At 39.4% G+C, this 18,103-nt stretch overlaps 2 protein-coding genes across 5 annotated transcripts; both read left to right on the top strand.

The window, feature by feature from the left end:
- The first annotated feature begins 4,453 nt into the window (after positions 1–4,453).
- Positions 4,454–9,401, top strand: LOC112882469 (probable protein phosphatase 2C 67). Of its 3 annotated transcripts, none has more exons than XM_025947536.1 (11): positions 4,454–4,614; positions 4,929–5,296; positions 5,370–5,478; positions 5,981–6,017; positions 6,504–6,548; positions 6,774–6,826; positions 7,261–7,422; positions 7,975–8,058; positions 8,642–8,731; positions 8,843–8,890; positions 9,170–9,401. In XM_025947536.1, exons 2-11 carry the CDS (start codon positions 4,950–4,952, stop codon positions 9,275–9,277), a joined length of 1,083 nt encoding a protein of 360 aa, XP_025803321.1. In that variant the 5' UTR covers positions 4,454–4,614; positions 4,929–4,949; the 3' UTR covers positions 9,278–9,401. The 3 variants fall into 3 exon arrangements, with proteins under 3 accessions (XP_025803321.1, XP_025803323.1, XP_025803322.1); XM_025947537.1 differs by having other exon boundaries at positions 4,482–4,614; positions 4,936–5,296; XM_025947538.1 differs by lacking the exon at positions 8,642–8,731.
- Positions 9,402–15,633: 6,232 nt separating this feature from the next.
- Positions 15,634–18,103, top strand: LOC112882456 (GDP-fucose transporter 1-like). 2 transcript variants are annotated; one of them, XM_025947521.1, is made up of 2 exons: positions 15,634–15,785; positions 16,818–18,103. In XM_025947521.1, exon 2 carries the CDS (start codon positions 16,835–16,837, stop codon positions 17,852–17,854), a length of 1,020 nt encoding a protein of 339 aa, XP_025803306.1. In that variant the 5' UTR covers positions 15,634–15,785; positions 16,818–16,834; the 3' UTR covers positions 17,855–18,103. The 2 variants fall into 2 exon arrangements, with proteins under 2 accessions (XP_025803306.1, XP_025803307.1); XM_025947522.1 differs by having other exon boundaries at positions 15,683–16,154.

Here is an 18,103-nt window from a genome sequence, read left to right as displayed (position 1 = left end):
TCAGTACAAAGTAAAACACAAAATCAATCCGTTTTCTACTACAACAAAATGCTCTGGCTTGTCTCACCTACTGCATCAAACATGACCCCATCCTCGTCCCCAGCAATTGGAGGGGCACTGCGCAACTTCGTCTTCTTTGCCACGCCCTCTACTTTCAATCCCGTGTGCCACCCCCCCTGTTGTTGGACTGCTTTTGCCGCCAAATCATAGGCAGTGGTAGGGTATCTCCGGAGCTCTGAGCTAACGTGCTGCCTTCAGCAGCCTCCTCACTGTCTCCTCCTTGTCCCGACATCTCATCACCGCTCTACAGTTTGCTCTTATCTTCTTTAGACAATCTCTGGCTTGGAGAGCAAGACATGTAGTTATAGCAAGCACAAGCTCCTCGTTAGCCCACCCAGCATCCAAACCCAATTTCGATAATTATCCTGCAAGTGGGTACCAAAAATGCTGTGAGGCGACTTTGCTGCCATATATACAAAGAATGTGATAAAGCTCCATGGTTTTGCACAGGCCACACTCTTTTGATGTTAAAGCAAAAATAGTCTCACAGTAAGACGATAAGTCTTAGAATCCTACTCACAAGCAACATAAGATATCATTGATTATAGTGAGCGAATGAACAAAGACATTGATCAGTAGATATGATAATTTTCAAGTAGGATCTTGAAGATAAAATAAATCGCGCATCAGAGTTTGTATTGAGCTCTAGAGCTAGATAGATGAATTAAATCTTGAGACATCTGCTAAAATGAAAGCTAAAGTTTATGCCTTGCCCAGAAAGATAAGAACAGTATGCAATTTGCTCATGAAACTTTCACCACGCACTTTAACTTCAAGAAATCAGGCAGGACAACAGAAAAAGGAAAAAGAAATAGAAGCTCTTCATTCGACAATTTAGCTACTGAAATTTTGGACCAACTGTATTAGACATTGTACACTGATTGTTTGTTAGTCATTTTCAAATATTAGTCTTATAAAGTAAATAAGTCACAGAATTGGTAATAGAAGTTCAAACAAAGATTAGTACTTTACTTAAAATCCAAGACAATTGTTTTCCTCCTCACCCTGCCATCCAGCCACATCTCTCAAGAGAGGAAAACTGGTTGTAGGCTTATAGCTGAATGTGCATGACTCAGTGATGGGCTTGGTGCAAGATATGGCGTCGATCATATCCCTGCAAATCAAATCATAAAAAGTGAGAGCCTTAGACTCCTGCTGCTAGCTATCTGCCTACCTACATTCCAATATTCTTGATATATTTTTGGTAATGTTGAGCAGAGCAGTTAAGGTTGTCATTGTTTGTTTTAAAAGTTAACCTACCTAAGCAGATAACTCTGAGGAGGTAAACAAGTGTTTCCGTGGACTTCTATGCATAAATGCTTTGGAGTACAATCGTGATAGCTTCAAGGATATATCAAAACCATAATCATAAAATACGCAGTATGTTCCCCAAAAGATAAATGTGCAGTAGTGATTTGTAATTTTGCTACCGTAGGTTGCACAAACCTACTGACAGCATAATGACCAAACTTGTTTACTCCACCACGATGAGGATTTCGAAGTTTTAACCAATACTACATGATTTTATAGATAACATATACAAAAAAATTAGTAGTCAGCATCTATGAATGTTAATATTCTCAATCAGTAAGACATAATATAATCAGCAACTTTACCGACTGTTGCTTGGTTATTTCCTCGAACAGCTAATCTACATACCATATCGTTCGGCCTGCCACCCCACGAGCACCTCCTCGAGACCTGCACGCATGCTCTCAGTCTGCTGAAACAGCCACAGGACTCTGTTTCCTAATTACCAAATCCATCGCTAAGGGTGAATTAGTCTAGCTTGTGTTGGAGAGCTGCGACAGAATGCCAATGGAGCACCGTCTGGCTGCTCGTCGGAGTTCATCAGGGAGCGACAATAGCAGAGGGAATATTATAATATGACGAGTTTTATCTACACTTGCGTGTAGCTACTCTTACCATCAATATACCACTGTACGTATATCCGTATACTTGTTTATCACTTTGAGTATGTTCATATACTAATTCTAAGATACTTCAAAAGAATATATACAAAAAATTTTTAAAGCACCCTTACTTTTTAAATATATTATAATTATACCTTAGTATTGGTATATAAAAATTAGTATGTCCACATACTGTATATATGGTCACATATCCAATGTATATACCATCATAGATGTTCTATTATGATCAAAAGTACTTCACGTATATGCTCTTTGTTGGGTCAGATACGTCCTACGTCATAAGATACATATATGGGAAGTAGCTACAAATGCATATAGAATAGATTTTTCTATATATATGTGTGTGCGACTGTGCTAGATTTCTTGTGATGCAACTTGCCCACCTCGATTCGAATCCTGTGGAGATATATAGCAAATTTCGACATCAAGGTTCCCCAATCTGCCACGGAGACCAAAGATTGTACTTTTATACTTTTCATATTTACAAATATTTTAAGGACCACCTAATATACGGCTGTATTTTAACCTCTCTTTACGGTACGTCCAAATTTAGAAAGTGTTATTGTCAACTTGTATCTTTCCTACTTTTAGCCACAAGGAGTTGCATGCATCCACTGGACAAATATAAACGCGTGAAAGAGATTGAATCATCTTTAAATGCTTATATTTATTAAATCATATATCAGATTTAGGATCCTTTGCATTATTGTAATTCTTAGATTTTTATCAACAAAACAAGACCAATCTATCCCTATTTTGAAGCCATATTTTAATTGGACAAAAAATTGCATATACTAGACTAAAAAAGACATTAATAAACCAAATAAAATGCCAGTGACTATTGGCCAAAATTGCTACGTCTTTGACATAAAAAATATTCACGCATAATTATCCAATTATCTTATCATGCCTTCACACCATCAGTGTTCTCTCCCCATCATGGACATCATTATCTACTATCAGACTTAGTTTCCTAACCTACTTATAATAAGCAACCTTCTAGACGCATATAGGCATGTTTTTGGTAAATCATAAGCAGATTAGAACAAAGATAAAAGTATTTCGTATCTAAAAAATCAGCATATAAATATATGCAAGTGAGATCTTATTTTGAAAGTATCTTTGAGAGAAACATAATGGTCTAATCAGATTTTAGTTTGGATATTTATGATATTTTTTAATTTGAAAACCACCATTGCATGTGATGTGTCATTAGTTAGACTTATCTAGTATGTCAGTATGGAAGAAAAATACAGAACCCACCGCACATGATGCTGGATGGTCATAAGCATGTGGCCACTAGCAAGTAAGGTGATGGTCGTAATGCAGTTCTTTCATACGGCCATCCGTAAAGAAACTTTTACCATATTTTAATCTAGTAGCAAAATATGATCATTTGAAAATAGTAAAAATAGGCTGTTCTTACCAACCCTTACGAGTCGTTCTAGAGGGTGACTCATTAAAAATGGCTCCACCATTAATACGAGGGCAGTGCTGACTTAGGGCCAGTTTGGCAGAGCTCCCAGAGCTGATTCTCTACTGAATCCAGCAAGAGCTCTGCCAAACAGTTTTTCAGAGTGAAGTGATTCTCTGCTGATTCTGTGGAGTGATTCTCTGAAATGAACTAAGAGGCTGGGAGCTGAAAAAAGTAGCTTCTCCTGATTCTGTGAAGTGATTCTCCATCCTGATTTTAAGAGTTTATGCTAGAGAATCAAAGAGAATCACCTTTAGCCACAGAATCACTTCTCTTAGAGAATCAACTCTCACAGAGAATCAGGATCAGTTGGAGCTCTACCAAACTGACCCTTATCGTTCTCCCATGCATGCGGTAATTTTTGCATCTCTCAACGCACTTGGGATGGCGATTTCTACGAGCAGCATAGTTTTAAAAAGTCATAACCTTTTCGCATGAACTTATATGAAGCTAAGATTTGTATGAAAAACTATAGCCCTCAATGAGATCTATCACTTCTTCGTAGAAGTCACTTGGATACCAAAACAATTGATATAATTTATCTAGAATGTTCTAGATATGAATTAAATCAATTGCTACTGTAATCAAATCGCTTCAAATGAATAAGGGGTAAACTATGAAGTTATAGATCTTATGGAAAGATGCAATTTTCGTATTAACTTTATCTTCATACAAGTTCATATAAACGTTATAATTCTAAAACTGTCCTGCCCCATTGTACAAAATAGATGTCCATGCCAAAAGACAAATGCAAAAATTGCCACCGGGGAGGGCGATAATGGTGGAGCCCACCTTCTCACTCTTTTAGATGGTGATTTTTTTTATAAAAACGTTCACTAGAATGGCAGATTCGGATTGGTAAGAGGGCTCTATTTTTGAAATTTTTTAGGGCTGGCATAGAATTTTGCTAAATTACAAAATATAGAATGCTGTTTCTCTTGCTCTCTGGTTGGACCGGATTGGGCCTCGCGGAAACGCGCTACGAAAAGGAAGGAGCCCAGTCCGATCTTGCGGACGGCGGATTGATTGGGGCACAACACAACGGCACCGTGACATATTTCCTTCCCGGCGGCGACGGCTGGGCGAGTGGCGGCGCCCTTCGCCAGTTCTTCGTCGGACCCTTCTCTGGCGACGAGCATCCACCAGGTACGCCCCTTCCCTTCCCCTCCCCTCCCCTCCCCTCCCCTCCCCTCCCTTCCTTCCGCTGTGCGAAACTGAGCACCACAAACCCTAATGTAAGCTATATGTATTCGGATCTGACCCAATTTACATGGACATATATGTAACTATTATACCCGCTAACATTGATTTTTTGCAAAATGATTATTGGGTGTACATTTTGCACCATGCCCATACCGATCCGCCCCTGTCTGCTGCTTGTTGAAGTTAATTTTTTTTTCCAAAAAATGAGTTGTGAAATTTCCGAGTTTAGGATCCTCACTAAATCCTCCCCTGTTTAGATTTTAGGCTCGTAAATCACTATGGCTCATCAAAAGCGTGAAGGCAGCTCTACCGACGATGATTGTGCTTCCAAGCGCCTGAAAGGCACCGACGCTGCTTCTGAAACGGGTGGCAGTGTAGAAGGTAGTGTTTCACAAGAAACGGCTGCTGAAGTGACGAGAACCTGCCAAAAGGAAAGCGAGGTGCCATTGGAAAAATGCACTTCGGATGGGAAAGCTGTTGCGAATTCTAAGGTTTCAGGCGAGCAAAACATGGTACTGACTGCAGTTGAGGCGGATGCCGCGGAAGACAAGGGTTGCAGGCACACTATGGAGGACGCCTGGGTGCTGCTCCCTAATGCTGGTGCGGAATCTCCAGGAAGTTTGAGGTGATTGTCTTTCTGTTCATGTTAAGTACACACCGTGTGGCGCATGTAGTTTGAGGTGTGCTGCGTGCTGCAGATGCGCGCATTTTGCGATTTATGATGGGCATGGTGGTCGTTTGGCAGCAGATTTTGCACAGAAGCATTTGCATCAGAATGTCATCGCTGCAGGATTACCACGTGAGTTGGTCTGTTTACATTTTTCTGCTTCTTTTCAGTGTTTCAATCAGTTGTTATGATGTTCTTCTGTATTTAGTTTCTCTTATGGCAAATCTTGTTGCTAAGTTTTCATTGCTTATGAACACAAAGTTCCTGTTATGTTCACACATTTTTTTTTGAGTAAAAATGCACCATGGGTCCCTAAACTTGTCCCGCTGTAATGCATATTTAGTTCTGGGACCCTATTATGCATTTTGAGAGTTTGGGCACCTAACTGATACAACTAGACAAATTTAGGGACTCGTGGTGCATTTTACTCTTTTTCTTTTGCTAGTAACCTGTTCTGTTTACACTTTTTTTTTCTTTGCCTTTCGCTTTGATGTGTGAACTTTCCATCATCGAGTTGTTGGTTTTCCCCATAACATTCACAATTAAGATTTTTCCAGTTCATTTCTAGATTCACCTGTTGTTAAAAGAATTGAAAGATTCTGTTGTCAGCAGTTACCTAAATACTGCTCAATTGTTTTGCAGATGGATGTTAAAGCTGCAAAGAAGGCCATAATTGAAGGTATTCAGTGCCTCAAATTTAATTACTTGCTTCTTGCTTTTTTAGACTCTGCTAGGCTCAGGCTAGTATGAGAGAAGATTCTCCTACTGTTTTCACCAGCTTTATGTTGTCTCACAGGTCCAGCTTTATGTTTGATTCATTCTCTCATTATTCTTCCATACTTCAGCTTTAAACTTATATGCTGCTGTAGTGGTGAGCTTGCAATAGAATTGAGACGTTATTTCACTGGCTGGCCTTCTAGTATATAATGCATCATTTCTGAAAAACGGCAATGGGGATTTCCGTCTTGTATGCTGTGTTAAGGTTTCACGAGGGACACAATCTAACTTGAAATATTCTCTCTATGTAAGCATTTGAATCTGTAACCAATGCCTCTCCTGTGCATCTTTGATGCTTGTTTCTCTTCCGTTATTCCTCATACTGTGGGAATCCAATGTTCTGTATTTGTAGGTTGTAAGTTTTCCTAATGTTTATTTCTATCTGCAGGTTTCCGTCGAACTGATGAATCCTTACTACAAGAAAGTACTAAAGGTAAGAAAGAGTAGTCTCCACTTACTATTTGTTCATCTGCAATACCAATTGCTCGACACACCATCTTGGCATTTAGTATATAGCTTTGCTGTTCCATGAGAACTTGGGCGTAGTGTGGTCATGATGGTATCAAAGTGTTTGGCATTGGCCAAAATTGTTGCTCTCTATTAAGTTCTTTTGGTTGCTCTGTATTGAGACTGAATACTCACTCTGTTGTATCTGTAGGAAATTGGCAAGATGGTGCAACTGCTGTATGTGTTTGGATCTTGGGACAGATGGTTAGTATACAGTCCCCAGGAAAAAAATTGTACTCATAACTGTTCCACATTACAGTGCATTGGACCAGGGGATTTTTTTTGTCTTGTCTTGTAGAATATTGGGGACATGTCTTATGGCATTATTTTTTTTCTTCAGTAAATATGTATGTTTAATTTCCATTCTCTTATTCAGAGAAGCTAGAAATTTTTTCAGGAGGGCATGCTGTTTTTTTAGCACCCATGTTTAAAATTTGCCATCTCAAATGTTATCTGTTATAAATTCATTTGCAGACATCATAATCCACGCGTTGATTTCTCATGTGTAAGAAACTAGATCACTTGTGTAATGCATTCAGTAATTGAATACTAGGTTATTTAAACTGGAAGTGGCAAACTAAAGTGAGTGTAAAACCCATTGTGTATAATAAGTTCCCTGTTGTCCTAAACAAATCCAGGTTGTAGTTGCGAATGCTGGAGATGCTAAAGCAGTATTGGCTCGTTCCACTTCCACCAATGGTGAAGGTGTGGTTGATGACACCAAAAGCCAGCTAAAGGCTATTGTTTTAACAAGAGAACATAAAGCCATCTTTCCACAGGAGCGCTCCCGAATCCAGAAGGTAATATGTGTTATGTATTCCATATTCTTTTTCTTTAACACTTCTTGCCAACTTAACTTCTGTTTCATAAGGAACTTCCATATACAGCTTCTGTTTTACGTGCTGTCATCTGTTGCAGCCAACTCCCTACTAGGTCTAAGGTCGCCAATGTAATTATGCTGTATCCATTTTATGTTATCATATCATATATATTTAATTTGACTATAGTAAGTTTTATGAACTGAGTCTTGAGCCCTTATTGTCTTCTTGTTGTGTTAATAATCTTTATTGATTTTCAAAAGATTGTTATATGACTAGTGAGATTAACATTTATAGGTCCATCCTATGCATATTCTACCTGTCAGTTTTAGTGCTAGGACTTATGTAGTACATGCTTCATAAAGAGTTGCCCCTTCATTATTTTTCTATGTCCTCATTCTGTTCCCTCTATTATGGTTACGATATTGGTATGTAATATTTGACATTCGTTGAACTTTTTAACTCTGGGACTTATATTTCGATTTGTATACTGATGTTGACTCATGATACTGTTAACCTTGTGCTCTAACAAAGGCCGGAGGTTCTGTTGGTTCGAATGGAAGATTACAAGGTCGTATTGAAGTATCAAGAGCTTTTGGTGATCGCCAGTTTAAGAAGGTTTGCTGATACAAGCTTATTTGGCCACAACTTAAGTCTGCTGTTTAATCTGTATTTGGAAAGAAATGTTGTCTGGTTACTTTTCAGCATTAATAATTAATGGAGGCACTTTTATGCTGAAAACAATTCATTTTTTAGTGCCAAGTATTGCACTGATCATAAAATGTTTTTTCTGCTAAGGAAAGACAATTCTTGCAGCTCTGTCTTAGTGTCTTGACCTAGATCAATCGGTGAAGTGACCCATCAGCTTTACTGTGCCTTTGCAAAAATAATGTGCATAAATAAGTTACTTCATCAGCACAATAGAGTGATGGAAACACAACAAATCTTTGACATTGACCAAAATCTGTTGTATTCTCACAATTTTTTTAATATCTTTCCTGTAGTTGTGACATGCACAACTCATTCATGTATTAGTACAAGAGGTCCACATCTTGACTTAGCAAAAAAGAAAAGGCTGTCCTTTTTGTACTGAATGATTTTTCGCACTCGTAAAAGGCCCATACTGGACAGAGGAAAATGCTGCTGTTCATATTTTTTCTCGTCAATGTGCATTTGTCAGTTTACACTTGAAATAATATAGGTGGGGTTGATTGCAACACCAGACGTCCACTCCTTTGAACTTACAAAGAAAGATCATTTCATCATTCTAGGGTGTGATGGCTTATGGGGAGTATGTTCATTTCCCTCCCTTTAATTTGTTTGGTACCAATTATTGTTTCTGAACTGCTTCAGTCAAATGTTTATGGCAATTCTGACATTTGCATTATACCTGTGTACCCAGGTATTTGGACCAAGTGATGCTGTTGAATTTGTTCAGAATCAGTTGAAGGTCCTTTCTCTTTCAATATCGGCAAATCTAAAATCTAGATTTGTTGCTTCATTTCCCCAGTATTTGCCAGCTATCTTAAAAACCAGATAGACTATAATCAGAAAGACACTGATAGTAAATCTGTAACCCTATTTAGAGAAACTGATTATTAATTCACTTGATGATTTGATGTTTACCCAATCTACATAACCTGTGTTTTACATTCTGGTATTACCGATCTTGAACACTATGCTTTTCGTTCTGTTTCCCCGCATTTAATTCAAATAACAAAAACTGCAGGAGACCTCTTCAGCCTCACTTGCAGTGCGCCGCCTCGTGAAGGAAGCTGTTCGTGAGAGGCGATGCAAGGATAACTGCACTGCTGTTTTGATAGTCTTCAAACACTAGAGATCTAACTAATCCTCTTCCTGTAGGCCAAAAACAATTAGCTGACGATGGACAATGTTTGAACTGAAGCTAGTTGAACAAGGAACTCTTGTTTGATTTGTTTTAGTGACATATTAAAACACTATATCCATATTCATCTGGAAATTGGAAATCAGACTTCAAAAATTTGGATCTCTGCAGTAATATTGGTCTGGGGTCGTGAATACCCGAATTTCAGACCCTGCTCTTTTGTGTGTGCGCGTGTGGTTATCAAGCTATTTTTTTGTGGTAAAGCTATTTTGCGTTCTGTTCCGATAAAATGATACTCCCTCCGTTACAATTTGTTTTGGTGAATCTAGATACATAAATTTTCTAGATATACACTATATCTAGATACATAATAAAAATTATGTATCTAGATTTGCTAAAATGAAAGGGAGTACAGGATATCAACTTATGTTTTTATTTTCCTTTTCCCCGCTGATCATTTATACCGCAGAGAGAAATTTGTATGGTGATGCTTTATATTTATGTGATAAGTGATTTTCTATACCACGAAGAGAAGTTATTAGTGTGGTTATGATATATTTTTCATTGATACAGCTTTGCCCTGGATCTGACTTGCTTTAAAAGTTCTCATGGGCTGGAGTCTCAGTCTCGGATCGAAGCAAAGTTAACCATCGAATTCGACGCTGCCAGATTGTTTAGTACTACATGGAGTTCTTTGGCCTCATGTTCAAATAATAGTGTAGTATTTTATTTTGAGAGACCCAGGTACAGAGGTCATTGCGATCTTCTGTATTGCTCAAGAACTGTAGAGAGCGTGGTTCGTCCTTAAAAATAGCAGATTGGGAAGACAACGTTGTGTTTCTTGATGTGGCATGAGGGGGGATGTGATTCCTCTTCCTCAGCCAGCTTTTCAGCATACTCTTTCCATTTAATACTATATAGGGCGTTCAGGAAAAACGTTTTTACTTTTTAGCTTGATTTTGTTGCGTGAAATGCCAAGTTCTCGTCTAAACATGACTGGATGTGTTGTGATTATTTCCAGCTACAAAAGATAATATAGTGTAAAACCATTTGACATATGGATCAAGTTGTTTGGTAAAATAAGTTTTGAGTTTTTCGAAAAGATGCTTTGACCTAGGGAGTACTTCATGTAGGCTAGCGGAAAAATACATATATAGTAGACACTGATCCAGAAAATTGGTCGAGCGTGCGCCGATCTGCATGCTCAGATGGTCTACGTGCCATGCGTAGCTGCCATTGGCTCATGCTCACGGCATTTCCTTTTCCCAGGCTGAAACATTGCATGCAGGTGCACTCCGCGCCTGAGCCCGGACCGGTGCCTAGGGTCGCCCGGCCCTGGGTCCGCCCATGCACTACAATACTAATCTGACATAATATGTTTCATGCAAGTGAGCTCTAAGCAATTTATTTCATCCTATTCGTTTGAAACACTGTTACTCGAATTAGACAAATACTTAACTTTTATATTTCCTTTTCATAATATTGTTTCGATCTTCTACGCATACAAATAAATCATGCGGAAAAAAAAAGCATTGAATTGCCTAAACTAGTGCATTCTACACACTCCGTATAATGTGTTTCTCTAGATATGACCGGCAAATAGATAGGAGTACTAAGCGTTTGGAAGAAATAGTATGACTAAATAGTACAAGCTGCACACTGCCGAGGCAATACTGTTACAAAACATCTTTATTTAACCTCATCAATGCAGCCACCATGGTTTCATGGTCATGGTAACAACCATGGTTAAAGCCATGAATTGATCTTATTGCTGAGCTATGAATCAACCTTATTGCTGCTGTTACAAAGAGAATTAATATATTACACTAATGCCTAGAATTAGTATGTTTGTAATCTTCCTATATAAAGGACCTTGAGATCAATGAGAAAAATGGCCAATTCATTATTCACAGCTCCTATTGGGAGCTCTCTTTTGTCTCTACATTTTAGTTTCTCAACACGTTATCAGCAGCTCTAACAAATTGAGCATGAAGAAAAGAGGTGAAGAAATCACCGGCAATCCGAAGGATTGTTACGGGAGTCAATGCAATGGAAAAAGATATGCGCCTAATGGACAGCTGTACCACTAACACTATATTTAGGAAAGTTAAATTTTTTCAAACTCTCACAAAGAGAGAAGGACAAGTTTTGACCATCGCAGGATGCGATGCTATGATTGTTGGTTCCGGTAGGACCACTATCGTACTTCCAATGGGTACGCAAATAAATATTGAGGAGGTATTATTGTATCCCGATTCAACATGTACTCTACTAGGTTATAGAGGTATCCGAAAAAATGGGATTCATGTTGAAACATATAAAGAAAACAATGAGGAGTTTCTCCTCCTGACCAAAGATACTGGATATGACAAACAGACACTTGAAAAGGTGATTTCTCTCCCGTCTGGATTGTACTGCACATACATCAAATCCGTACCACATGTTGCATACAAAGTGATTTTTTAGAATGTGGATACATTCAAAACTTGGCATGAACGCCTTGGCCATCCCGGCATCAGGATGATGAGAAAAATCATAAGCAATTCAAGTGGACATGGTATGAGCAACAAAAAATTCTCAAATCCTCAGATTTTGTGTGCACTTCATGTGCAACTGGGAAATTAATTTTGAGATCCTCACATCTTAAAATAAAGACTGCCCACTAAAGTTTCTTGAACACATTCAAGGTGATATTTGTGGCCCATTCAACCATTGTTTGGACCATTAAGGTACTTCATGGTTCTAATAGATGCATCCACAAGATGGTCTCATGTGTGTCTATTATCGACACGGAACCATGCCTTTGCAAAATTGATTGCACAAGTCATCAGACTTAGAGCAAGTTAACCTGAACACTAGATAAAATCGATCATATTGGACAACATTGCAGAATTTTCTCCCAAAGCCTTCAATGATTATTGTGTGGCCTTAGAAATTGAAGTTCAACATTTTGTACCATATGTTCACACTCAGAATGGTTTAGCTGAATCTCTTATCATTGCCAAACCACTATTGCAAAATTGTAACCTACCAACCTCATGTTGGGGTCACGCCATCTTACACGCCGGTGACTTAATGCAATTGCACCCAACTGCATACCATACAACTTCCCAGCTGCAATTGGTTTGTGGTGATCCTCCTAGTATTTCCCATATGCAGAAATTCGGTTGCGCTGTATGCGTACCAATCTCACCACCAAATCATACATCAATGGGTCTTCACAGGAAAATGGGGATCTACGTGGGGTATTTATCTCCGTCGATTATAAAATACCTGGAGCCCCTTACAGGGGATTTACTCACAGCCCAGTACACTGGTTCTACCTTCAATGAAGAACATTTTCCGGCATTAGGGGGGAGAATTCAAGTATCACATTGAATATCCGAAAATAAATTAGGATGCTTTAGACACCCTAAAGGAGGATCCTTGAACCACAGAATCTGAACTTCAAGTTCAGAGCATCATTAATTTGCTGATTGGTACAAATAATTTGCCAGACTCATTTACTATGAGTAAAAATGTCACAAAATCATATATTCCTGCAAGGAATGTGCCGGAAAGAATAGAGGTACCAAACAAAACTATTCAACTCCCTTCCCCAAAAGAGAGTCGGAGAAGTATGGCAAATCCTCACAAGCGCACGAGGAAACAGAGGAAAAAATCCTCTGACACAGTAAATGAAACTCAACCTCAAATTGAGAGACACTAAGTAGATTTACCCAATCCACCGCCCACATCAACAGTGCACTCAATTTCTGATGATGGGATATTGAAATGCCCCAACGCTGTCGTATTGGGAAATATCAAGCTGTCAATTGGGGTACATGAAATTTTCATAAACTATGTTGAGTCTGGAGAATCATTTGATCATAATACTACAATTGTCGACATATACTTTGCCTCATCAGTTGCAGATACCATCCAAAATGATCCAGATCCAAAGTTCATGGTCGAGTGAAAAAGCGCTCGCACTGGAACAAATGGAAGGAAGCAATTGAAGCAGAGTTAGCATCCCTTAATAAAAGAGAGGTATTCTCATCAGTGATACCTACACTTCCAAAAACCTTTCCTGTATTCAAATAGATTTTCGTTCGGAAGCGGAATGAGAACAATGAGGTGGCAAGATATAAGGCGAGGCTTGTAGCACAAGAGTTCACGTAGAGACCCGGCGTTGATTTCAATGAAACATATTCTCCAGTCATGAGTGGAATTACGTTATGATATTTAATATCACTGGCAATTCAAAAGTGTCTATCTATGCAGTTGATGGATGTTGTGACAATATATTTATATGGGTCACTAGATTTGAACATATATATGAAGGTCCCCGATGAGATTCCTATACCGAATGAAAGCGCAAATCGCAATATGTATTGTGTAAAGCTCAAAAGATCACTCTATGGTTATAAACAGGATACTCCACAGGATCACTCTATGTATTGTGTAAAGGTCACTCTATGAAGCTCAAAAGAATATGGTACAACCGGCTGAGTGAGTACATTCTGCAGAAGGGTTACTCCAATAATCATGATTGCCCGTGCATCTTCATCAAAAGATACTCCATAGGATTTTGCATTATATTAGTGTATGCAAATGATTTGAATATCATTGGCAACATACAAGATATTGATGAAGCCCGCAATCATCTTAAGACAGAGTTTGAGATGAAAGATTTGAGTAAAACCAGATTTTGCTTAGGTTTGCAAATCGAGCACCTTCACTCAGGAATTTTAGCGCACCAATCTGTCTATGTCTAGAAATTATTGAAGAAATTTAATATGGACAAAGCATATCCAAATAAGCCTCCCATGGCTGTTCGATCTCTCGATAAAGAAAAGGACATTTTCCGACCACGGGAGGAAGGAGAAGAGATATTAGGACTAGAATATCCCTATCTCAATCTCATCAGAGCACTCATGTACCTTGCAAATAGTACCAGGCCTGATATTGCATTTGCGGTGAATCTATTGGCAAGACATAGTGTTCCAACTAAGCGTCATGGGACCGGAGGAAAATAAATCCTTAGGTACCTGAATGGCTGAATTGCATTAAGGATCTTGGCTTATTCTTTTAGAAAACTAATGATCCTAGCTTGGTTAGATACACTGATGCTAGCTATATGTCTGATCCCCACAATGCCAGATCACAGACAAGTTTTGTATCCTTCATGGAGGAACTGCAGTATCATGGAAGTCATCTAAACAAACATTAGTGACTACTTCTACGAATTATTCTGAAATCATCGCACTATTTGAAGCATCACATGAATGCGTGTGGCTCCGCAGAATGATAAACCATATTGAACAATCTTGTGGTATTGGTTCCTCAGAATCTTCTACCATTATCCATGAAGATAATGCTGCTTGTATTACATAATACAGATGCAAACAAGCTATATCAGGAGCAATATCACCAAACATATTTCTCCTAAGTTGTTTTATCCCCATGAGCTTTAGCAAAGTGAAGAAATAAACATCCTACAGATAAAGTCTTATAATAATCTGGCGGATTTTTTTTACCAAGTCCCTACCTACTTCCTCATTCGACACAGAACGCTTCACATTGTACTCTTTTCTTTTATGAATTTTTACCATCAGATTTTCTCATACAAAATTTTTAATGAGACTGATTGATACAAGCATATTCCTTATCTCATATTTTCCCCATGGGGATGTTTCTAGAGATAAAATAAGGCATGGATTACTCTTTAAACCTTGTCTGTTCATGATAGAGTAATCACTAGTCAAATTATTCCTATTTTTTCTCATAGGATTTTTTAAAGGAATTAAAGAACATGTTGTTCTCAAGAAGAACTCGTCAAAAGAGGAAGTGTTACAAAACATCTTTAACCTCATCAATGCAGCCGCTATGGTTTCAAGGCCATGGTAACAACCATGGTTAAAGCCATAAATTGATCTTATTGCTAGGCTATAAATCAACCTTATTGCTGTTATTACAAAGAGAATTAATGTACTACACTAATATGTAGAATTAGTGTGCTTGTCATCTCCCTATGTAAGGGACCTTGAGACCAATGAGAAAAATAGCCAATTTACTATTCACAAAATGGCCAATTCACAGCTCCTATCAGGAGCTCTCTTTATCTCTACATTTAGTTTCTCAATAAATACAAGGTCGCTAGGAAACTAAACCCATCGATTTCTTGTAGTCAGAAATGAAATCCGGTCATCCGATTTTAGTTTGGACCGAAAGCGAAAGGAGTAATTGCGGACAAAGAACCGGTGTATGGAATTATGGATAGATGGTACCACAGCATTGCTTTCACTACGTAGACCCTGTGGCTGTGTGCCCCCGTATCACCGTCGTTGGATCTGAAGCTTCTCCCGTCTCCCCACGCACGGTACAAACCAACCAATCGGCTGTCACTCTGTCAGCCACACACGCACACACATTCCGGCATTGCACTTGCCTTGGAGTTGCAGAGACCCCGGAGCCGGAGGCGGACGGGAATGCCGCTGCGCCTGCCTCGCCTCTCCCTGTACGCCTCTCTCCGGTCTCCCCCTCTCCCTCTCCCTCTGCCTCTCCCCGCCCCGTTCTTCAGATAGTTTCTTCTTTTTGAAACGAACCGTTCAGATAGTTTCTTGGGACGGGCGCGCTCGGTCTCTGATCTGGAAGCCCACTGCCTGCCTTTTCCCGGTCCGTTTCTTTCCTTTCCTTGGCGACGCGCATCCAAGAAATCTGCAGGAACCAGGCAAATTTGGATTTTGGGGCCCCGAATCTTTCCTGATAAGTCGGTGGGCGGTTACCCCGAGCGACGTTCTTCCCCGCCGCTTCTGCAAATCTTAGTCCGGCTAATGTTATGTGAAGCGGCGAATTGTTCGTCAAATTTTGGAGGTTTTACTGCCCGGTGAGCGAGATTGGACTAGCTCTGTCTCTGTCCATCCTATATCCTAGTGAATCGAGTTTCTGGTCAGGAACTATGGGTAACCCCTATTTGGACTTTTAGCTACTTGAGTATGGTTTTTTCCATTAGAGGATTTGTCTGCACATGATTGTATTCATATGTATATATACACATATGTTTTGTCTAGTGTCTATACACAAAAAGTTGCTAGTGATATCGCACTACAAAATGGTGGTCTCAGCTCTGCAGTCACCGAGGTGTTCTCAAATTATTTCTCTTGCCAGTGTAAAGTGGAGCATTATGCCTTCCTCCGGTGCCTTTGTTTAAGAAGTTCTACTCTTTAGGAGCCAGTAAAACACCCTGGATCGATCATCGAGCCTAATGCGGCATGAGACATACCTTATGTTACAAGTAGCAGCAATTAAATTTGTTTTGTGGATCTATGATTATATGAAATCTCAGGAAGTGACCTGGAAACCGTTTTCTGTTCATCATTCCAGTTCTAAATATTGTTCAGTGGGCATCTTGAAATTTGGAGGTTTCATTGTTATGTGGCTAATCTTTTCAAAGCAGACTGTTGAGTAGTTGGAAATTCTAGTATTATTTTTAATAATTTAGGTACTAGTTTTCTATTTTAATGTTTTCCTAACACTGAACCTGTTGCAGGTGAACATTCTATTCTCATGGCAAAGCAGTACTATGCCACAAGCAGCCTTGTAGTAGGGTATGCTCTGTGCTCAAGTCTGCTCTCAATCATCAATAAATATGCCGTCACAAAGTTCAGTTACCCTGGCCTCTTGACTGCTCTACAATACTTCACATCTGCTGCTGGTGTTTGGATCCTTGGAAAGCTAGGTCTTCTCAGCCATGACCCCTTCAAGTTGGAGACCGCAAAGAAATTTGCACCTGCTGCTCTTGTCTTCTACCTTGCCATATTCACAAACACAAATCTCCTCTGCCATGCCAATGTTGATACGTTCATAGTTTTCAGATCCTTGACGCCGCTTTTGGTTGCTATTGCTGACACAATTTTCCGGAAGCAACCATGTCCTTCAAAGTTCACATTCTTATCCCTTGTGGTCATCTTGGGAGGAGCAGTTGGTTATGTGATGACAGATTCAGCATTCAGCCTCACAGCATACTCATGGGCACTTGCATATCTGGTGACCATAACAACTGAAATGGTGTACATCAAGCACATCGTGACAAACCTGGGGCTAAATACTTGGGGCTTTGTGCTCTACAACAACCTTCTGTCATTGATGCTGGCCCCCATCTTTTGGTTCGTTACAGGAGAGCATAAGTTGGTCTTTGCAGCGATTGAATCAAGGGGTGACGGCTGGTTTCAACTAGATGCCTTTGTGGCAGTGGCATTGTCATGTATGTTTGGGCTCCTCATCAGTTTCTTTGGTTTTGCAGCAAGGAAAGCAGTCTCAGCCACTGCGTTTACCGTGACCGGGGTTGTGAATAAGTTCCTCACCGTGGCTATCAATGTCATGATCTGGGACAAACATGCAACTGGATTTGGTTTGGTTTGCTTGCTCTTCACTATTGTTGGTGGGATACTCTATCAACAATCAGTTACAACAAAAGGAATTTCTGCGGGTCAGCAGCATGGGCCAGTATCTGAGCAACCTAAAGAGGGCAATGATAGCAAAGAGCTTGATGAAGAGAAGCAAGGCTTAGTTGCATCTGCTAAGTAGTTCAGTGCGTGAATTACTCGCACCCATAGCATTAGATTTTGCAGATTTATTCTTTAGCCTTGAATAGGCGCTTTTGTCTTTCACCCTTGAAATAAACGAGGGAATACTAGAGGGAGTAGTACATTATAAGTTAGTTTTGCTGTTGAAAATTTGTAATGTTTCGTTTTTAACTTCAATATGTATTTTACACTGCTGATGCAGTTCTGTGGCAACAGCATATGCTATATCCTATATAGTTATGATCCGTCT

Source organism: Panicum hallii, chromosome 2 (genome assembly GCF_002211085.1).
Source record: "Panicum hallii strain FIL2 chromosome 2, PHallii_v3.1, whole genome shotgun sequence".
Taxonomy (NCBI): domain Eukaryota; kingdom Viridiplantae; phylum Streptophyta; class Magnoliopsida; order Poales; family Poaceae; genus Panicum; species Panicum hallii.
This window is presented reverse-complemented; position numbering and strand designations above follow the sequence as displayed.